This window comes from Nomascus leucogenys, chromosome 18, assembly GCF_006542625.1.
Source record: "Nomascus leucogenys isolate Asia chromosome 18, Asia_NLE_v1, whole genome shotgun sequence".
In the NCBI taxonomy this organism is placed as follows: Eukaryota; Metazoa; Chordata; class Mammalia; order Primates; family Hylobatidae; genus Nomascus; species Nomascus leucogenys.
The window spans coordinates 95,512,618-95,536,098 of record NC_044398.1 but is presented as its reverse complement, the minus strand read 5'-3'; the positions used below and the strand labels follow the sequence as shown (position 1 = coordinate 95,536,098).

General features: G+C 39.9%; 1 protein-coding gene across 14 annotated transcripts in view; it reads left to right on the top strand.

Moving 5' to 3' along the window:
* Positions 1-23,481, top strand: part of RBFOX1 (RNA binding fox-1 homolog 1) — a 2,489,097-nt gene that overhangs the window by 2,356,464 nt on the left and 109,152 nt on the right. For all 14 annotated transcript variants that reach the window (XM_030799104.1, XM_030799108.1, XM_030799109.1 and 11 more), the window contains 3 exons: positions 6,376-6,429; positions 15,025-15,117; positions 16,833-16,893. In XM_030799104.1, coding sequence (XP_030654964.1) covers positions 6,376-6,429; positions 15,025-15,117; positions 16,833-16,893 — 208 coding nt within the window. The remainder of the gene's footprint in view (positions 1-6,375; positions 6,430-15,024; positions 15,118-16,832; positions 16,894-23,481) is intronic.

Genomic DNA, 23,481 nt, shown 5'->3' with positions numbered 1-23,481 from the left:
AGTTTATAAGAGTTTATAAGTGGATGCAGATATCAAAAACAAGGAACAAGAAGATGCCCAACTTGATTGCCTCATTCTGAGCCAAGTTGGTGGTGTTCTCCATATAAAATGGGAGGCTCTGGTTCACTACTCAAAGGCATTGTGTGTTGGGGATTAGCTTGCGCCTTTTACTTCTTATACACACATGATGCTTATCAAGTATGCATCTGACACAAAAGCAGAACAAGCATCCTAATACTGAAGATACCCAGCTTTGAATGCTGACATTTCGGAGGAAAAGGTCAGCTCTTGCACTTTTATCTCTCTTAGTTGGTAATAACCTTGAGTTGAGCCCTCCAACTCCTGCAGAACAGAGATACCCTCGGGCACTTTCAGGTCAAAGATGACTTTGAAAAGTGCAGAGCATTCAAAGTGAGAGTCGAGGTTAAGTGCGTGTAAGGCAGTAAGACCAGGTTTGAATGATGGGCAGTAAGAGGAGTTATATTCTCTTTGCCATGTCAGGTTAGGAAGACATCTTGCTATGCAGTCTATTTTTTCTCATCAAGTGTCACTGCGATTTTGGCTTTGAATTTGATCCCCTTAATGACCGTCCTGACACTCTTTCATGGTGTCACTCATGGCAGTTCACCCCAAGTTCCATCCCTAACAGGGTTTCTCCCCCTCCCCCATGGTTTTCTTAGTTATCGTGAAAGTTACTGCAGGCTACAATGCTAAGTCACAGAGGTATTCAAAATATTCACAGGAATTAGAGAAAGGATCCTGAGTCTCTCTAGTCTTATAGAGGTAGGGTAGACGGCAAGGAGCAAAATCTTGCCAAAAAATTGTACTACCAGTCATCAAACCTTGATCCAAATCTACTAGTTTCAGGGCTCTTGTTTTTAAAAAAGACAAGTTCTCACTCTGCTCCCCAGGCTAGAGTGCAGTGGTGTGATCACGGCTCACTGCAAATTCTTGGGCTCAAGGGTTCCTCCCACCTCAACCTCCCAAGTAGCTGGGACTACAGGCACAAGCCACCATGCTTGGCTAATTTTTAAGTATTCTTTTTTTTTTTTTTTTTTTTAAGAAAGATGGGGTCTCACTTTGTTGTCCAGGCTGGTCACAAATTCCTGGCCTCAAGCAACCCTCCTGCCTTGGCCTCCCAGTGTGCTGGGATTACAGCATGAGATGTGAGCCACTGCACCCATCCAGCACCCCCCCCCCGTTTTTTTGTGACAAAGTCTTACTCTGTCGCCCAGACTGGAGTGAAGTGGCATGATCTCGGCTCATTGCAACCTTTCTCCTGGGTTCAAGCGATTCTCGTGCTTCAGCTTCCTGACTAGCTGGGACTACATGCATGCACCACTTCACTTTAAAGTCAAGATTTTCAAGCAACTGACAAGATGTCAATTTGGCAAGATGATAGATACACTTAATACCTATCAATTAAGAGAACGCACCATGCATTCGGTGCAGAAAGTCAACCTTGTTCATCCCAAATAGCATCTGTGTCCATGTTTTAAAAGTATGCAAGATTTTTTTTTCTGTAAATTTTGTCTATAAAAGTACCAGGAATGTACAGATTCACAGACCCCCTTGCAATGACTCTCAAGCCTCCTTAGTTTACAACCACCATGCTAAAGAAATGCAGTTTTGTGCAGTAAAAATCTGTTCTTTCCTGCCAAACATTGGTGGTCACAGAGCCATTCTTGTTATAGGATACATTTAGCGGCAGGAATCACATTGTGAAGCATCTGTAAACATTCTCATTGGCTCCCTGCACTGGAGCTTAAGGAATTTTGGAGGGTTTCCTCTTTCGGGTCATAGTTACTGCAAGAAACTACAGTTGAACTCCATTTAGTTACTTCTCACATCATTTGGACATGAGACATCTTCTCTCCTTTTAGCGCTCTATCCTGTCTTTGTCTTCCCACTTTGACAGGGGTTACAGTGAGGACAATTACAGAGAAGAACAGTCACAAAGATCTTTGTGCTTTTTCCCCTCTTTGTCTCTTTTTAAATATAGGCATGGGATTTCAAAGTCAAAAGCAAAACAAGACAAAAAAGCAACCTCCTCCTTCAAACTGCCTACAACTTGGCAGTGATCATTACAACGTCTGTAACCATTAATAATTCGACCATGCCATCTGCAACCGTTACATGCCTAATGGTTACTGCAGGTGACACATTTTATTTTTAATTTGTATCTTCAGCCCTTCATGAAGATTGGAATCCTGATTACCTTTTCCACCTTGTGCTTCATATTCTTTACTTTCTACTCATTGGAAGCATTTGTTCCCATGTTTGGCATCAAATCTTCTAGCTCATCTTTTTTTTTTTTTTTTCCATTTGAGATGGAACACTGCTTGGGCAAGATATATACAATATACAAAGCAGAAGCCACCGTCTTTTAAAAATACCAGTTGAGGTTCAAGTGAATGGATCTGTTCTATGTAGTGACATTGATTTTAAATGGTTCATTGGAAGGGATGTTAGTTTTATATGTGGCTACTTTTTCCTTGAGCTTTGTCTTCATGTTAGGTATCATGCATGAGCATGCATTTTCTTTACAGATAAATGTTTGATGATCCCAAGAGAGGAATATATGGATTTCTAACAAATTAATTGCAATATATTGCACCCTAAATAGAATGTTTAACTTAATATTTAAAATTTAAACATTCTGGGTTTGAAGTGAGAGAAGTAGATTGTGATATATCCAGACTTCTGCTACAACAGATGGATGGATGTTCTGGATACCATCACGGAATTGTCAGAAACAGTTGCTCAATGACTACAGTTCTCAAATTTACACAACACCCTTGTTGATTCTGCAGCCTTACCTTAGGGGTCAAAATACAGACCCTCTTGGCCAGGCATGGCGGTGGCTCATACCTGTAATCCCAGCACCTTGGGAGGCCGAGGTGGGAGGATTGCTTGAGTTCAAGAATTTTAGACCAGGCTGCACAATATATAGGGAGACCCAGTTTCTACAACAATGAAATAAAAAAAAAAAAAAAAACAGAACAAAATATAGGCCCTCTGGGCGGGAAAATGGTCCACTAAACCTCTGTTTATTGTCACAAAAAAACAGATCACATGACTTTCAGCACATGCAAAGGAAGATTTCAAGATCACTTTTCAGTCACGAGACGGGCTTGCCTGTATTTACAATGTTAATGGAAAGTTCCATGTACCATGATGTTATGAGGAGTGAAGTCATTATGGGGAGACACGGCATGGTACCTTCTACTTCTGCATTCTGAACACGAAGCTGACACTAAGAAAAACTGGGATGATGCCTTTCCTTGGCCTTCATGCACAATCTTTGAACTAACCTTTACTTTTATGTTTTTTGCTGTATCCATCGAACATCCTTCACAGTTTTTCAGAGAAATATTGTTTGATCTGAGAACATCTAAAAATCCTTGGTAGGTATTTGCCCAAGTGTGTGTGCCTGTAAGCTTCTAGATGTTGTTTTGTTTTGTTTTTTAAGATGGAGTCTCTCTCTGTTGCCCAGGCTGGAGTGCAATGGCACAATCTCGGTTCACTGCAACCTCCACCTCCCAGGTTCAAGTGATTCTCCTGCCTCAGCATCCCAAGTAGATGGGATTACAGGCTCCTGCCACCATGACTGGCTAATTTTTGTATTTTTAGTAGAGACAGGGTTTCACCATGTTGGCCAGACTGGTCCCGAACTCCCCACCTTGTGATCTGCCCGCCTCAGCCTCCCAAAATCCATGCCTGGGATTACAGGCATGAGCCACCATGCCTGGCCTGGATCCTGTTCTTGATACAGCTATTGAGACACCTTGTGTGGATGTGAGGTGTTGTTGAATGCCGCTGAACATTGCTGTTGGGCAAACAAATGCTAGTTATGTCTGCGAATGAGTCGTGTCTATTTAAATTGAAAATGTGCCAGCTGTGTTTACATCATTAGTAGCAAACTTCCCAATTAAACTGTTGATACTATAAATATAGTACACAACTGTCTTGGAAATGGGGCTTACATCAGCATTCTTCTTTCGGCTTGTTTCACCAGCTTTGGGAACCGTCAACCTAAAGAAGCAAACTTTGAGACCATTTCAGGGCAGCTGATGTCATTGTTTCATTTAGGGAATGACACCTGCCAAGATTGCTGTTGGATTGGTTCTATCTCAATCAGATCTTATTTTAAAGGAAACGTTTTTGGGTTGACTGCCTAGCGAATGTTCCATAGATGACAGTTGCATCGTGGTTTTGGAAGAAGTCCTTTTCAAGCTTCTCTTTCTGTAAATATATGTGCTTCTAGGCTCTTATGCCTGAAATAAATATGATAGCATCTGTGTAGACTGAATATTCTAGGGTGGTTGTATCAAAATTACTGCTTGAGGAGTTCACAAAACTGGAGGTTTCTTTACTATGAAATTCAGCTCACGTTTGAATGGCAAATCCTTCATTTCCCCAATCTGAAAGTTTTCTTCTATTTCCAGTGATTTTTCTCTGCCTAAAACTAGGGCACTGAAAATGCTCTGTAAAGGAATATTCTCTTGACCAAAAGATCTATGTCCACAGATTGCAGGATGAGTTAGCTGCATGTTTATTGGTGTTTCCACTGTGCATGCAAGCAATGTGACCCCTCTGCATGTTCACTTCTGAGTATTTTCTCCTTGGTTTCTTCCTATCCTTTGCTTCTCTGAGCAGAAGTGCTGGTAGTTCTGTTTCACAACTAGAAATATGAGCATCTGTGATTCCCCCGGCTGGATAGTGTCTGGATCCTGAGGAAGGGGCACATTTCTATGGCACAGAATGACAAACTTTTGGTTACTTTGTCCCATAGTCAGAACTATTTTTATTTCAAGACGGAGCTGTCTGTATTCAAGTGGCATATGCATTTGTTTCTACTGTTTCGGGGAGGGTGGATTTCTTTGTCCCTTCCAGAGGACAGCATCTGTATGTTATAAATAATTTGTTTCTTGAATGTTAGTAGGACCCTCTTGACATTCACTCTCTGTGTCTCTGGATATTCTATGACTGAAACACATGGTCAGGCAAACCTCCCCTGCTTCTCATGTGGTCTTTTTGTTTGTTCCTTCTTTATCCTGCCCCACCCCTCACCCCAGTCACTCTGTCCTCTGCTACATAGACGCACGTGTAATGCTCTCCACTCAGGGGAGAGATGGAATACAAAACCTCTGAGGGTCATAAAGGATGCAATTAAAATCCAGAATGTAGAAGTGAATGGAATGATAGGAAAGCTCAAAACAAAACAAAAAAAGAGGATGGAAATATTTATGTTGCCCTGTTTAATTTTTAATCATTCAAAGGGCATTTGCTCTCATTCTGCATGGAGACAAAATTCCCATTTTATTTTGCCCTGGGCCACAGTACATGATTTTACATCACCCTCTCTCTCACTGGCTCGTATGTATGCAGGTTAGGCTATTATACTAAAGAAATGGCCGCACTACTTCATATGATCTCAGAAAACTGAAAAAACTCCAAGGTTGGAGGAAAGGATTTCAGATGATCCGATGCCGCTAGTTCTAGAGCCCATACTCCCTGTTTAGAAATGTGCATCAAGAATTGCTTGATGTACATTTCTCACTGGGACTTCCAGATTTCACAAATTTAAAATATATGTAAGACACAGTCGTTGAATTTGAAGTTCAAATAAACCACAAATATTAAGTATAAGTATGTCCCAAATGTTGCGTGTGACATATCCTGAAAAATCTGAAATTTAAATTTAACCAGGTGTCTGCATTTTATTTGTCTGTATTTATAATCTGAGTCTCTGTTTCTGGACTTTTTTAAGATCCTATTCATGCTAGTTGTCTAAAATCTATTTGTTTAACAATATGGAGAATTATCTTGAGAGAATTTCAGCCCAAGCACTGATCACAACTGCTGATGCCAGCATGATGATGGTACGTAGATAGTGAAGTTTGTTTTTGTGTTTGTACTTTCTTGCTTATATGATAGAGCTGCTCCTAGATTTTATGTGAGCTAGGAGCCAACACCAGTCACATCAAATTCTCACTGGACATTGATTATCAAAATCACAGTTCATCAAGGGTGTTTCTCCCAGTGTTTAGTGGGATAGACCAGAAGGATCATTGTATATACATACTAGCCACTTTTCATCTTTGCTGCTCAGTGCCTGGGAAAGCAGACATGCACACAGGAAAAAAAGAAAAATAGAATTAACCTCTTGATTAATATTTTGTATCAAGCTCTGCCGGTATATTTCATAGTAAGGAGAAAATATGGGTGGTTTTATTTTCTCTTGTTTCAAGCACATTAACCATAAAACATAAAATGTATATCCTTGATATTAAAAGAGAAAAAAATGGACTTGGGAAATAATGTCTACTGCATTTCTCTTCTTGCTTATAAGATATTTCTATTTCTTTGCAGCAATTTGGTAAAATCTTAGATGTTGAAATTATTTTTAATGAGCGAGGCTCAAAGGTAAGCAACTTAATTCACTTTAGAATTGTTTAGTTTATTTTTAAATGTTATGAATAAGGGGAAACAACTGCACTGTCTTAATCAGCTCATTGTGAAAATACACTTCAGTGGGAATTCCTTTAGAGACCACCTTCCGTTTTCAAAATGGTGGGAAAGACATCGGGTTCAGTTTAAAATGTATAAGGGGATAATTTTAAATTGCTGTTTTATATATATATTTATCAAGTTTCCGGAGGAAAATTATCCATGCTTAAAAAAATAATGTTGTTGCTACATTTTTGTTTTTCAGTGATAATTATGTTCTTTATATTAAAAAGTGAGTTGATAGTCTCATGAGCAGGTAAATATGTGATTATTCTGTATTAATAAAGTGCAGTTATTTTCCTGGGTTGTAGGGGAGAAAAATCTCATATACACCAACCTTTTGAATGTAATTTTATTCTTTAGTATGTTTACCAATCCACATTTTGCAATTTGCCATTGCTTTCGGTTTGTTTTCTCAAGGAAACCAATTTTTAAAGAGATTGCCCAGCGCTAATAAAAGTCCGGGGCTCTATGGGGAGGTTTGGGTTCAGGAGAGGTTCTGTTTCGAAACAGAAATATGGGCTGGGCTGCATGGCTCACACCTGTAATCCCAGCACTTTGGGAGGCCGAGGTGGGTGGATCACCTGAGGTCAGGAGCTCAAGACCAACCTGGGCAACATGGTGAAACCTCATCTTTACTAAAAATACAAAAATTGGCTGAGTGTGGTGACGGACGCCTGTAATTCCAACTACTCGGGAGGCTGAGGCAGGAGAATCGCTTGCACCCAGGAGGTAGTTGTTGCGGTGAGCCGAGATTGCAACACTGCACCTCAGCCTCGGTGACAGAGCAAGACCCTGTCTCAAAAAACAAACAAACAAAAGAAATATGTTGGGAGAAGAAAAAAACACAAACACTTCTAAAGCCTCCTCTCTATCAGTGGTTAACCAAGGGTGGTCCCAGACCAGGAACATCAGCATCACCTAGGAACTAATTAGAAATGCAAGTTCTCAGGCTCCAACCCTGACCTGTTGAATTCGAAACTCTCCAGTTAGGGCTCAGCAACCTGTGCTTTAGCCAAACTTCCAGGCCTGACATTAAAACGATGAATGCTGTGTCTCTCCTTTTAGACCCATGCCAAGCCTCCCCCGTGAGTGTATCATGCCCCGCTGCTTACTAGTGTGGGGCTTTGGTTGTTGCTGCTGCTGTTCTTCAAGTGTCCTCTTACTACCTGCACCCACAGAACATTCAGGAATCCCACGGAAATCCCCACTGAGGAAAACAACACATGAGGCCTATCAGCAGCACAGGGGGTTAACAGGGAGAAATGATGGACAACAACAAAGATATGGATCTTGGTAACTAGGAAGTGAATGCTTTCAATAGCTCTGCCGAGTCTCCTGGCTGCCACTCCCCAGGCTGTTAGGAGTTTTAAGTTCCCTTCTCCTTGCATCCTCAGACTATGAATGCAAATGTGGAGAGATACTGGTTTCAGCCCATTGACTCTCCTTGCACAGGCAATTTGGGGCAAGTCAGCATCATGGAGGATCACTAGGCGGTACTGGTTTTATCTGAAGTGTCACAGGCCACAGTGCCAGCTCTTTTGGATATATATAACCATCTTTCCCCCATAAAGCAAACCTTTGATTTTTTTTCTTTATTCCTTGGACAGCCTTCCTCCCTCCTAAGTAAATTTAGTACTAATTAACTAGGACGATGTTGATCATATCAAGGAAAGAAAACCCCCGTATTTTCTCCTCCATGGCCAAAGTGATGTTGTAATCTGTCGGATGAGTGAAAACAAAAGCAAAACAGAATCCATTGCACTTTGTGATTCTGCTCCTTCAGGGACCTTGTCATTTTCCCGTAGCCTCAGATATTTTACAATCATTCTCGAACTTAACTCCTCTTCCTGCTTCTTGTAGGAAAATTATTACAGGGACTATTTCTATACCTGCAAAGCAAAGTGCATTGAGAGAAAAATGTGCCCAGCCTAATCCTCTTCACTCGGGCCTTCTGTATTCTTGGAAAAATTGTAGACGACCCGAATGTTGACCAACTTCGTTCTGACTCTAAGTCTGTGTATAGCAGCACTGCCTTCAAAGAAGTGTTTGTTTTTAAATATGTTTAATTTATATTTTGTTTTGTAACTTTTGCCATTTGAAGAAAGCTATTTAATTCCTTCTTAGAGCTGTTTTGGGACATTAGAAGAATATGATTTGCCATTTTGAAAGTACAATGGTGATACCATTTTTGAGACATCTTCCATCATTCCCATGATTAGCCTGCCTCTGGGGGCTTCAGGAAAAAGACCATTGAAGTTTGCTGCATCCAGAGCCTGACTTTGTGAAGCTGACTTTTTTTTGGTCTTTATTCTTTTGGTTTAGGAAACACCCAAAATAGCCTCTCTCTCTCAGTGGTTATGCGCCCTCTGAAAGAGCTTGTCTTGCAGGTGTTGGAGCTGACTGTTTAGGTACTGCTGGAATGGCACTGAGACAGTCCCGTTGGAACTGCTCAATGGGGGCAGCAGCTCACACAGGGATATTTTTCATACTTGACATTGTCCTTTATGGGAAAGGGCCTTATTTAGAGGAGCATTTCCATTTTAATGGTTCAGAAACCTGAACTGTTGCTATGGCCTCATTTTCATCAATTGGTGCTGGACAGATAGCCAGGAAATGAGTGGGCCCTTACGAGCCAGGAACTCACCTTCTTGCCTTTCGTTCTGTAGAGCAGTTCTTCAGGCAGGCCACTCAATGCTGAAGGCTGTGTATGCTGGCGGGGTGTGTGTGTGTGCTTGTGCGGCGTGTGTGTGTGTGTGTGCGTGTGTGTGTGTGTGTGTGTGTGTATGCGGACATATAAACCCATACGTACTTAAGGGATGGACGCAGTGTGTCACACCTGACATTCCGGCCCTTTAGGAAGCTGAGGTGGGAGTATTGTCTGAAGCCAGGAGTTCAAGACCAGCCTGGACAACAGTGAGACCCCATCTCCGCAAAATAATAATTAAAAATTAGCTGGGCATGGTGATATACACCTGTAGTCTGAGCTATTTGGGAGGCTGAGGCAGGGGGATTGCTTGATCCCAGGAGGTCAAGGCTTTACTGACCTATGACTGCACCACTGCACTCCAGCTTGGGTGACACAGTGAGTCCTTATCTCAGAACAAGTATCTATATTATTTTGGAATATAGATCCGGTATCTATATTCCAGGCAGTATCTATATTATTTTGGAGATAATAACTTAAGTATTTAATGTATGGATGAATAGGAAGAATGCAGAAAAATCACATTTTAAAGAGTGTCAGAGAGAAAATGAGAATTCGTAAACATTTAGGGGCGAATGATCCTGTAATTTATTTTTCCTTTTTAGGAGATTTACCCAACCATCTCGTTTACCTCTGATATTGTCTATTTGAGGGCTGTAGACAGATATAGCTCCTCCCTAAGTATATACTTAAGAAATCTGTCTGGGTACGGTGGCTCACTCCTGTAATCCCAGCACTTTGGGAGGCCGAGGTGGGCGGATCACCTCAGGTCGGGAGTTCGAGACCAGCCTGACCAACATGGAGAAATCTTGTCTTGACTAAAAATACAAAATTAGCAGGGTGTGGTGGCGCATGCCTGTAATCCCAGCTACTCGGGAGGATGAGGTAGGAGAATCACTTGAACCCAGGAGGCGGAGGTTGCAGTGAGCCGAGATCAAGCCATTGCACTCCAGCCTGGGCAAGAAGAGGAAGTTCTGTCTCAAAGAAAAAAAAAACTACACTTTGATCTTTGATTCAGTAGATATCAGTAAGTATTTGCTGCATTTCTTGAGAGCCAACCATGAGTAAGACAGAAGTACTTCCTGTCCTCATGGGCTTTCCTGAGTAGCAGGAGGCATGGACTGGGAATATGAGTGACTAGGAAGCACAGTAGCCTGTGCTGTTCTACGGTGATGGGAGAGGCCGCTGAGAGTCCGGACAGGCAGGCTGATATTGTGAGAAGGCTTCTGGAAAGAAGGAACATTTAAGCTGAGAGTGAGAGATGCGTAAGAATTTCCCAGGGAGGGGAAAGAGGGATGTCTTGCAGGCAGGAGGAGTTGCATGTGCAAAGGTCACTGGAGTAAAAGTGAGATGAGAGGGCTCATAGTCCCATCGGCAAATGAATCTTCAGATGCTCCTCTACAGCTCCCCTCTTCTAAATGTGAATTCTCTGCACCAGAAACTAGAGGACTGGATTTTTCATCTAAGATGAAAAATCAGTACATTCATCCATCCAGGGTGCTTTATTTAAGCCTTTAACATATAAAATGGTATATTTGCATGAATGCAAAAAAGGAACATATCCCCAAAAAATACAAAAGATGAAAAAAGAACAATAACTAGGATACAAGAGGATCAGAATGTATGATTTGCAAAAATATTTTAAAGTAAGCAAGTCATGTCGGTCTGGCAATCCTCTTCATGTCCCCGTTACCTGCCCTGCTGATTGTACCTGCTCATGACAGGGCACAGGCCACCAATTTCTTTTCTTCAGTAGCATTAAAGGTAAACTCTGGGAAGGTGTGTCTCTGACTCCCATTCTCTGTACCCCTTCTTGCAGTCTTGATTTTTTAAGCGGTTACACATCAGCATCACACCCAGCCCTATGCCCAGCAAGCCAAGCTCATCATGTGCTTCTTTTGTTCTCCTTTTTAAGGCAGAGGTAAAAATATTCATCATCTTTTTAAAAACTGCAAATTGCTGCTCCCCTGAGTTAGAATTCCGACCATGAGGCAGGTCAGAAAAAACAACCTTAGCACCCGCTCTCAAAGTTGCCTGGCACCTGTGCATCGTAGCAAAGGTTCCCTGCGCATGGAGAGGGCCAGGTGAGGTCTTTCTGGTTGCATTGCAACCCTCAGGTGAGAATTTTGATAACCTGATAACCCAGGGAGGCCGTGCCACTTCTTGTCTGGGTGGGAGGTAGAATTGCCCAGTGGAACAGGTGGGAAAGTCTGTTTGGCATTCTGAGCACTGTCTGGAGCAAGTTCTTTCTGTACCCAACTTTGTCAAATCTCAACTCTAAAGGAGGAATAGTAAGTAGCTGACAAGCAAAGAGAGAAAGAAGTTTAGCAGAAAAACAATAAGAATAATAAAAAGAATATATTCTCTTCACTTAAAAAGTGAGAACTTGAGAATAGATTAGGCTGTTTCCTTTTTAGTTCATGCCCCTTCCTTGGGATTCAAAATGTATTTCTCTTTCCACCTTTGTCTCTCCTAAACATACTTAATGCTGATTTCAGGGCAGTAGGTTTGCCTTGGGTTCAGACATGAAGCATGAGAGCAAGGTTCTGGAGGATAATGTTGGACAGGAGGGTGAGTGTTCAGTCTCACCTGGCTGTGGTCTTCCCAGTGATGTGGTAATAATGACTGCTAGTTCCAAAGGGCAGAAATGATACCACCTGGCCCTCCAGCTATACCAGTGGGGCTGTGGATTTTCTTTTCTTGCCTAGAGAGAATATAAATCCAAAGCCCTCGTTTCTCTGATTCTTTTTGGAATATGTGGCATGGCTATGGTTGCTAGGAAGTTAGGCCCATCAGGGAGGAAGAGTACTTTGCCAAGAAGCCTGGGACATGTGAATTTGGCTGTACCTCTGCATGTAAGCTCCAAGTAACCAAGTCAAAATCTATAGTCAAAAATCTATAGAAATCGGCAATATAAAATTCTATTTATTACAAAGAATGGAAACCTCTCTTTGAAACAGGGTCTCACCCAGGCTGGAGTACAGGGGTACAATCGCAGCTCACTGCAGCCTCAACCTCCTGGGCTCAAGCAATGAATGCTCCCACCTCAGCCTCCCAAGTAGCTGAGACAACAGGTACAGGCTGTCACACCTGGCTTTTTTTTTTTTTTTTTTTTTTGAGACAGGGTCTTGCTCTGTCACCCAGGCTGGAGTGCATTGGTGTGTTCACGGCTCACTGCAGCTTCAATCTCCTGGGCTCAAGCTGGGATCACATGGGCACACCATTACACCCAGCTGATTTTTTTTTTTTTTTTTTTTGGTAGAGATGGGGTTTTGCCATGTTACTGAGCCTGGTCTCAAACTCCTGGGGGCTCAAGTGATCCTCCTGCCTTGGCCTCCCAAAGTGCTTGGATTACAGGTGTGAGCCACCATGCCTGGCCCAAAACCTTCTTTTGATGGTTTTGATCACACATAGTGAAACGAGAGGTCATGGAATTCAAATCACTGGGCCACACATTTTAAGCAAACACATTTCTGGACTCCACTCTGGGATTCTAATCCAGTGGATACAAAGCAAGGCTCAGGAATCTCAATGTTTAATATGCTCCCAAGTTCCTTCTGATGTGCAGCTAAGTTTGAGATATACTGGCCAAGTGTTAGAACTGTCAAATAGAGCAAAATCCCCCTAAATTCTGTCTTTTTTCCCTCTGAAGAACAGTCATTTCCGAACTATACAGTTGGCGAGTGTATCTGCGTAGCCAATATGGGCATACTGTGTGTACAAGAGTAAGCAAGACACTTCTGTTATGGAGAAAATAATCTTAAATGAATCAGGTAATTCAGGCTTATCCTAATCACAGAACCCCACTATGGGAAAGATTATGGAAGGTAATTTGGTTCAATCCCCTAAAGTAAAGAAACGTTATTTTTCTCGGTACAGTTCACCCTTGAACAACACAGGTTTGAACTGTGCAGGTCCACTTACACGTGAATTTTTTTTTCCCAACCAAAGGCAGTATTGCCAGGATGTGTGACCCGTATATACAGAGGGCTGATTTTCTTCTATACTCACATTCCACGGGGTGACTGTGGGACTTGGATATGCAAGGATTTGGGTATCTGGGGTGAGGGTGTCTTGGAACTAATCTGTAGTGGATATGGAGGTATAGCTGTCTATAGAATCCCGACAAGTAATCATCTATTCTCACTTGAATACATCCACATCCCCTGTCTTCTGTGGCTGATGAGCCTATTCTGACTGTTGAAAAGTTCCCTTAGCCAGCCCATTGGACAACACTTTTTTTTTGTTTTATTATACTATAAGTTCTAGGGTACGTATGCACAACGTGCAGGTCTGATACATAGGTATACATGTGCCATGTTGGTTTGCTGCACCCATCAACTAGTCATTTACATTAGGTATTTCCCCTAATGCTATCCCTCCCCCATCCCCCCACGCTGTGACAGGCCCCGGTGTGTGATGTTCCCCGCCCCGTGGACAATACCTCTTTAGCCTTTAATTTGGAGGTGATTATAGAGAACTAATGTAGGACTGGGAGTTATCACCAGTTGGTTATAACTACCACGTATTTGTAATTATTGGCATTTCTTTAGTAAAACTAAGTATTATACTGTCCCAAGTAATATTGGAGCCAACAAGGATTATTTGATGCTAAGAGGAGCCCCACCATATTGCATGATTTCACCCAGTTTACAGCGAAAAAATCAGAAAGAGCTGGGTAAATTTACGTGGAAATTGTTCGAAAGGTTGGTGTATATTTCTGAACAAGATGTACAAATATTTTTAGGGGCTTTAAAAATAATGTGTCATATTTTCTGTACTTAGGAATAATGTCAGTGAAGACAAAATATGGATTTTGACAATATGGTTTAGTGGGGTTGATTTTTGAGGCTGAAATATTAAAAGCCAATGTACCTGTGGTAAATTAAAAGGTATATGTTATCTATCAGTAAAAGAGGAAGTGGCCAGAATATTATTACGAATTACATTCTATTAACAAAGTTTCTTTGTTACCTGTTGATATGAAAAATAAATATTGACCTATTGCCAGAACTTTACAATATGGGCACACCTTTCCCTTTCTGGTTAACAAAGTAGGATGGAAGGTTGTTAAATTCAAAAGCATGTATGCAATTTGAAGAGTGGGGAAAGTATGAGTACAAACATTGAATTGTTTGTATTATTAATCAACTGAAGTTTATTTCTATGCATTTCATGTGACTTTTTTATTAGACCAAAGAGTTTAAGATTTATTATAAAAAAGGTCTTTCCTTTTTTAGGCTTTTAACTTTTATTTTTGAGAAGTAAAGGCTGTAGAATTGACAAATTTGAATAACCCTAAAACTGCATGAAGAAGAGATGTTCTTAAAACCACACAGCATGACTCTGTAGGCAATGTTAGAGGATTTTGGCATTCATTGTTGAATTTCGTGCACATGTTTTATTTTATTTTATTTTTAATTTGCATGTCAAAAAAGTGGTTCCCTTTTCTTTTCCTCGTTATTTCATTTTATTCTCTGTGAAGACACTGTAAATTTATTTTGATCTCATTTTCTTTTCGTTAGATTTATTTTCTTCTGTAGTGACATTTAGAAAGGTATTTTTGGTATCCTTCTTTGAATACTTCAGGGGTTACAGCTAACTGGTGACAGCAAAAAATATCTTGTTCACATTTGTCGCTTAATTATTGCACATCTCAGTACTCTTATAATTTCTCTAATTTGCATGTTACAGAACTGAAGCCAGGACAAGAAATAGAAATTAAAGCGAGAGAACATTACGAAGTGGTCGTTGACTGAAATAATAATCTGCATGTTGTTTTCCCTTCTCCCTCCTGCATGCAGGGATTTGGTTTCGTAACTTTCGAAAATAGTGCCGATGCGGACAGGGCGAGGGAGAAATTACACGGCACCGTGGTAGAGGGCCGTAAAATCGAGGTGCATGTTCAAAATATTTTCCTTTTCATCTTTTTTATAAATGTCTGCTTCACGCTCATTCGTTGTTCCAGATGCATCATTGGCGTCTTGTATGTGACCCTACTCCCCCTCATTGTTTATATATATATATATATTTTTTTATATATAAAAAGGAAAACTGGCCTTACTTTTTTTTTATTTTACTTTATTATGTTACTCTTATAACGCTGAAAGGTGGATGGCAAACGTGAGACAAAAGAAAGATTAATCGGAAAGGGTTTTTTTTGTTGTTGTTATTTTCCATGTTTTATAATCAATGGGTGCAGTAGGTTCCAAAGAATAGACAGTGTTGCAAACCAAACAAAATACAGAACAGTTTCTTTTTCTTTTTCTTTCCACTTCAGGGTTGAAGAGGGATCCACAGTGGTTTGCAAATTAAACCAAATTGGGAAAGCAAAAAAGATTGGGTTTTGTTTTTTTTTGTTTTTTTTTTTTTTGGAAAAAAAAAAAAAAAAGAGAGAGGTTTTTACTAAACCTCTCTTTTTTTTTTTTCAAGAAGCCAGTTTGAATTTCTGTATTCTTTTGATAACAAAGTGAATAACCAAACAGGATTTCCTGTTCAATGTCTGGCCCCTGTTCACTGAAAGCATAAATACCAAAATACTGACACTCAGAGTCTGCTATTTGTGCCACTGGGATCTCCCGCAACGTAGCCACAGGGTCATATTTGTTAATTTTTTTTTTAATACCAGTTGCAAATGCTTTAGTCTTTGGAGTAAGATGTTGCATATTTTGCCTTTCATTTTCCCCTTCGACGATAACGCTTAGGCCCCTCACCAAACTCTCAGTAACCATGGTAACTGTATACAAACCCATGCTGGCGATGGTGGTGAATGGTAAGTGGTGAAGTCCATCTGCCGTTTCACGTATTTAGTGCTGATATATCTATATACATATATATATACCACGTGAATTTTTTTGACTTGTCGTATTAAGTTTTCTTGATGCTCTATTTTTTTGGATATTGGTACGCCTGTAATTGAGTGTACGTTCTAAGCTAGCCTGGGAGGCACTGACTGGATTGAGTTATGAACGGTGCACATCTTACTCAGATTGTTAACTCCATATTGTGTTAAACAATGCACCCTCTCTTTTATCCTTTTGTTAGCTGTGACTTTAAAGCTTGAATGATTTTGTTAATTCTTGCGATGTAAAAGGCTCTTGTTCCAAGTGTTGAATGCTAGATGTTGCTTTCCTGATGGTTCTTTCCCTCCTAAAGTGTTGCACACGGCTAAGACTTGTTTGTCCCTTTTTTTGACATTTATGTTCCCTTGTACCTTGTCTCTTCTCTCTTCTCCACTGCATGCTCCTTCATATGAATTTTATTTTATGTTTAAAAAATATTTCTTGTTTCTGTGTTACCATGGAGTACACGCATGCTTTTAAATCTTCAATTATGCAGTATCTTTTAATTTGCTTTTACTGTCTCTTTATTAAACTCTTAATGATATGACATTGCTTTATTGAAATGATTTGTAAGTTAAACGGTTATGAAGTAAATGTAATTTTAAAAATGTATGATTTTGTTATGCACCTACTGCCTTTTATAAATTAAAATGCATTTTAGTTTTTAGTTTTCTTTTTTTAATAAGTAATCACGGTCATAATGCATGCAACTAATTGAATTGGGAGCTGGCCCTAGAATATGTGCTTATTTCAGTTTTCTATGTACATAGGTAAATAATGCCACAGCACGTGTAATGACAAATAAAAAGACCGTCAACCCTTATACAAATGGTAAGTAGAGATTGGCCTTTTACAAGAGATTCTCTCTACCTCTGACTCTTTAAGTAATTTAACCAGAGATTCTATTACAACAAGCTGTGTTTGCCTGGGAATTGACACTGTATTTTTACTACTGACCTGCTACAGTGAACCACCTACATCAGTAAGATCATTTTCACAACAAAGGCAAATGGAGTGTTCAGGTCAAGTGTGCATGCCCTTCTTCCCTTCTTTCTAGAATAACTCTTGTTTGGGATTGAGATGCAGTAATTATTTGGAAATTAGTTTGATAATTTCATTGGTTATTACAGTAAGTTGAGGGGAGAATTGGAGGTTTAGTTTGTTTGCTTTTCAGTACCATCTCCTTGTTGATTACTAATCATTCCTGGAAGTGCAGTCACATAATTTATTCTGTCTTTGAGTCTTCTCCGGAGAGATTAGGCATTTGAAGTGATTTGGAGGATACCTCATGTCTGAATTCCACAGGGTTAGCAGAATGTGTGAGTGGGTTATTTGTTCCTCTCTGGGCTGCTCAGTGTTATTTTGGGCTAGTTGAGAATGTTGCTGTGTATTGCAGACCCCATCAGGACAATGCAATTTCTGTTTTTATCAATAAAACTTCTGAAAACTCCTCCTAAAAAGCATTCACATATGAGTTATTAAAAATGTTTGAACATTTTGATTCTTTAATTCCTCTTAAAATAAGTATCTCTTAAGATACATGAGGAAGAAACCTGCCACTATGTTAATCACACACTTAATTGTACCAAAAATTAAAGCAATGCAGTAAGTTGGAGTATATACACATGGTAGAATATTATACCCATTACAATGAGCAGGATAAAGACCATAAAGGGTCTCATAATTAAAAAACTGAAATAAATGTTTATAGCATAACTTTAGATAAATGATGATAATATGCCAGAATGCTAATGGTTGTGTTGCATTGTGAGACTGGCAAACATTTTTTCTTTGATTTAGGTTTATAAAAATAATATAACTTTATTACATCAAAAGGAGATATATGGAATTTTATACTTGTAAAGTTTTAATTGCACATGGAGATACAGATTTTTTTAAAGTAAAAAAGTATTTTAAATAACCCCATTGCCACCCTGGTTTCCTACCTCCCCCCTCACAGGAAGCCACTATTACAGATTGTTGTCTACAGTTTTATTTTGCGTATTCATGCCTATAAATGTAGTAGGTGTTCATTTATAGTGTTCACAGTATTGTATACATTTTTATGTGAATGATACCATGATACACCTGTCATTTTTAATTGGGTTTTTAATAAATCTATATAGAGTTCTTTCAATTTAATAGATACAGATTAGACTAATTCATTTCAGTGGTTATATAATATTACACAAAACAGATAAATAGGTTCAGTCAGAACTAAATACTGATTGTTTATCACAATAAAAGAAAACAATGATCTAGCAATGTATTATCATTTGGTAGTTTTGATTTTCCTGTTTCTTTTGCCAGTGACTACCAATTTGACAGTCAGTTTGCTCCAAATTTTAAAAGGGGCATCATTCACCAGGGACACACCGTCTGTATAATAGGGCTCTAAGATGAAAGACCAGAAGAATTACCTATTCTGCTGACTCTTTTTCTCAGCTTTATCAACCAAGACATGCCCTTAAATGGTATAGGCTATTTTCACACCAGACTTTAAATGCCCAGTGCTGAACTGAAGCAAACCTCTGATTTATATGTCATACAGCCTTTCCACTTGGGTAAGAGTAATGACTCTGAAACTTGCCAGATTTAATATATGGTGACATCAACCTGACAGTTGGGCATAGTCTTTAATTATGAAGTTGCACAGGTGCCCAGGCACGTGTGTGCCTGTCTACATATGACTAGCTGCTCATGTGTGCTGAGTGAGAAACTGGAGCAAGAAAAGCCAAATATTTCATAAGCCATGTGCATGTATATTTATTTTAAAAGAGTTATTGATCAATTTTATGACCAGGTACTGAAAACTAGACCTGTAGGATGTTTTAACACAATTCAAAGCCCATTTATAAATAACTAGCCTTTCTGGAATATGAGGTATGCATTATGTGAGGCATTTTAAGTGCACTGGACACAAACGAAGTCCTGTAAAGAGGACAGCATTATCCCTATTTTAGAGATGCAACATTGAGGCTAGAGAAGATGAAGTAATTAATAAAGCCTTTTTTTTTTTTTTTTTTTTTTTTGAGACAGGGTCTCACTTTTTCACCCAGGCTGGAGGGCAGTGGCACGATATGGGCTCATTGCAACCTCTGCCTCCCAGGCTCAAGCAATCCTCCCTGGTAGCTGGGACTACAGCCACGTGCCACAATGCCTGGCTAGTTTTTTTTTATTTTTTGTAGAGACGGAGTTTCACCATGTTGCCCAGGCTGGTCTCAAACTCCTGCGCTCAAGCGATCTGCCTGTCTTGGCCTCCAAAAATGCTAAGATTACAGGCATGAGCCACCACTTCTGGCCTAGCCTTTTCTTTTTGTTATGAAGTAACAAGATGCTGTGACCATGCCTGTGTGTATCAGGCATCGCTTTCCCTTTGTCTTCTTGTAGAAATGCACTCAAGTGGCAACCAACTACAATAACAAAAAAATTATTAAATGTGCAACCTTGTGGTCCTGCCAGATGTTGGCATGCACATCCCATGTCACACTCCAGGTAGCCATGAACTCAGTTTCCAGGAATAAGTGAGCCATATGGGTCTCTGCTCTATGTACCTGCAAAAGGGAACTCAGATTATTGTTCCTGTCACACATACTGTGTATAGCACCTAACGGGTTGATGGATAGACATGGTAGAATTTATTTAAAACACAAATTTCAATTCTAATTATATAAAGACTGTGGCTTCTGTAGTGGAGATTATGGAGAACCTTGGTATTAAAAGAAAAGTAGTTCTCCAAGCTATCCCAAGTTTCAACTCATGAGTATCGCCACTGCAGATAAATTCCCTTAAGTGGCAATACAATATTACCGAAAAAATATAGGGCCCTTTCAAATCCTTAATAAGGAAGACGATAGAGTTATAGCAAAAGAGGGTAAGTCGGGACCAATAAAGTCACATTGAAATGAGAAAATTAAGCCATCGGTGAGGTTCACTCATTAGCTACATAATTCATTCTCACAAAGCATAGAAATTGTACTTCAGCAAAATTATAAATTACTGGAGCTATCAAAGTTTCAGGTCATCTCCAGGTGATGAAATATAGTTATCAATGCCAGCATCACCTTCATGCATTACTTCAGTCATGTATCCAGAAAAACTTTTAGCAGCTGCAAAGTTTCCAGTAATAAATAAGACTGAATTCTAAATGTGATAAGATACCTGTCTATTATAGAGGGTTATAGTTAATAACACGGAGGGTGTGGATACTATTCTCAGGATATTTAAACAATGACATAATGAAAAGCTGTAGAATGAGCTGTAGGCTTCTGGACATTGTATTAAAAAGTTCCACAAAGAGGGGATTGGACTATTTCTCTATTGCTATTTCTCCTAAGGACACCTAGCCACACAGAGGAGTTGGGGTTCGCTGTGTTCTTTGGGGGCCAAATGTTGGATCTGCAATACAAGATTGAGAGCTGAATTCACAAGCATTTCCTGGATGCTGGGGAAGCATGGGTGCTAGACATGGCTTTTTCATTTTCTTAGAGATGTTAGGAAGGATGAAAATGGGGAAAACATATCCAAGACTCCAGAGAGAGGTAGACTTTGTTGCTAGGATCAGTTCTTCCATTCACTGGCTGCTGAATTGTAGGAAGTTGTTTAAACTCTCCATGTGCCAGCTGTCTAGTGGGAACTGTACAAATGATGGGAAATACATCATAGTTCTTTGTGATAATTATGAGAGAAAGTGCTCAACACAATGCGAGGTATGCAAAGTGGCCTAAAAGATTATTTTTACTACTATTTATAGCACAGTAGTATTTGATTACACATAGTCTCAATATTAAGTCACCATATTATTCCTTTATTGTCATGGGTAGTTGAATTCCCTGAGAGATACTAGTTTAAGGATCAATTCTTCAGATGCTAAAAGGGGCCGAACAAGTAAAATAAGCAAATAGAGAGTCTTTGAAAAACTCAGTCTTTTGGGACTGGCTATTGTTTTCTTACTGAAGTAAAGCACAATATTTATCTACTAGGAAAAATCAGCACCACCACCACCACCACCACGAAGTAACAATAAAAGATCTCAAACATTTGATCTCCCTATCAGGCTCACAAGGGGGAGCAGTGGCAAATGTGACTAAGGGGGGAGTTAAATGCAATAGCCCCTGACCACCTCTAATAAGTCTGTCTGTGAGGGATTCTCAACTTAAAGTTACCATTTCTACCAATGTTTCAAGAGAAATAGAAATCCTGTGTTTTAGACGGAATTTAAACGTTGGCAATAAATACATGCCGTTAAAGACTATTCAGTGAACCCAAACAAAACACCTTTGTACCCAGTGCACACCTCGCTTCTTTTTTTTTTTTTTTTTTTTTTGGTATTTGAGAGTTGCCACCTGTACCATGTCAGCTGCCAGGTCCGTGGCATCCTGAGTATATGTCTTTAGAAAGCATTGACAGGCAGTTTTCGTAACTCCTGTAGTGTACGTAAGGGTGCTCTCTGGAATGCGTTTCTTTGATATGTAACCCAGCAAAGCGTTAAACAAAGCCTGCGCTGATGTTTTTTGTGTGCACATTCAGACTTGGCCTTTTAACACCCAGTGCAGTCATAGTTAACACTGGAGGTCTTAACCAGCATATTTTAGAAATGCTGACACTTGACCTTTGACAAGCTAAATTTGGGGAGGGGAGTGCCAGTTCAGATGTAGCCCCTTGTGTCCCGGCCACAGAGGGGTCTAAACTGCTTGTGTGTCTGATACAGAGCCAGACCCCAAGACGTCTGCTGTCTGCTCCATTGCCTTGTTGCCGGGCTGGAGGGCCCTGGGAGGCTGGGACCGGTGGGCCTTATCAGCCATTCTCCTTTTGTTGTAAGCCTCATTGTTCAGTTTAATGTCCTTGATCAAAATCTCTGAATTTGCAAGGCCTGGGGCCATACACAAACTGCCTAAGAAATTAAAAATGGGATCATTTTGTTCATCTTCCTCACAGTGCAGGCTCTTATCTCCAGCAGGGTTATCCCAAGGGTCTCTTCCAGGTACCAGGAGGAGTCACAGGGAATGTGGGCTCATCTGCATGTGATTTGCATGTATTTACATAAGCCCGCATAAGTTCTGTAAATCTAAGTGGAGGTGATTTTCAAGGGCTGGATTCTAGACCAAATGGACATAACAGATATTTACAGAATACCTTATCCAACAGCTGCAGAATACATCATCAATACATCCATCAACACATGGAACATTCTCCAGGATAAGCCACATGTCAGGCCACCAAACAAGTCTCAACAAATTTTTAAAAAATCTAAACTATATCAAGTATTTTCTTGGAGCATAAGAGAATAAAACTAGAAATCAATAGCAAGAGGAACTTCAGAAACTGTACAAATACATGGAAATTCAACAGTGTGCTCCTGAATGTCCATTGGGTCAGTGAAGGAATTTTAAAAATTCTTGATATAAATTAAAATGGAAACACGGCATGCCAAAGTCTATGGGATACAGCAAAAGCAGTGCTAATCAAAAAGTGTATAGCAATAAACGCCTACATCAAAAAAGTAATTTCAACTAAGCAACCAGGACAACAGTCATCTCTAACAGGATTCTTGTTTATTTAATGTATAGTCTATGGAAGGAAGCAGGTCCTTGAAGATTGGAAGGAGACATAATCAGAGCCAAAAAAAAATTAGTCTATTAGGAAAAAACTATATTCCTTTAGTTTCTTTAGAGAAAAACCAAGTAAATATTTATGGAATGCTTACTTTGCCAAACAACGTTTTAGGTGCTGGAGATTCATGTTGGACAGCAGTCTTGCCTGCTTGACTGTTAATTTTAATGAGGGAGAATAGTTATAAAAGACAAGAGCAAGCAAAGAAAGAAGCTAAATCCAGATAGCATTAACGGCAATGCAGAAAATAAAACTGGGAATGGAATCATGGAATCCAAGAGTAACTCTAAGAGGAGGTGGGAAAGTGACATTAACTGGCATGTTCTGAAAAGACTCCAGAGCCCTAAATAACATGAAGTCGACTTTTTGAAAAGCTAGAGAGTTCTCCAAGCAGAAGGAGAAGTGGATACAAAAAGACTTTGATATACAGTGGTCTTGGGGGGTTTTATAAAGATGAAAATGGCCAGTGTCACTGTAGCTGGGAGAGACGAGGACAGGGAAAAAGGGAAGTGGTACCAAAGAGGTACCAAATAGTTTGGTTAATAGTTAGTGTGTGCTTATTGACTAAGGGAAGACATGTGTGCTTATCTTAAGTTGGGAAGAAGCTATTGAATTCTGAGTAGCAGGATGACAAAGCTGGTGTTCTTTTTAAAAATTGCTTTGGTCACCATGACCAGAATGGACAGGGGGAAGGAGGAGGAAGAGGAGACAGTGAGAATTAGGGCATTTCTGCTGTCGGACTTGTCCAGGCAGAGATAGAAATGCCTTGGTGTGCAGTGGTGGCAATGGAGAAGGAGGGAAGAACTT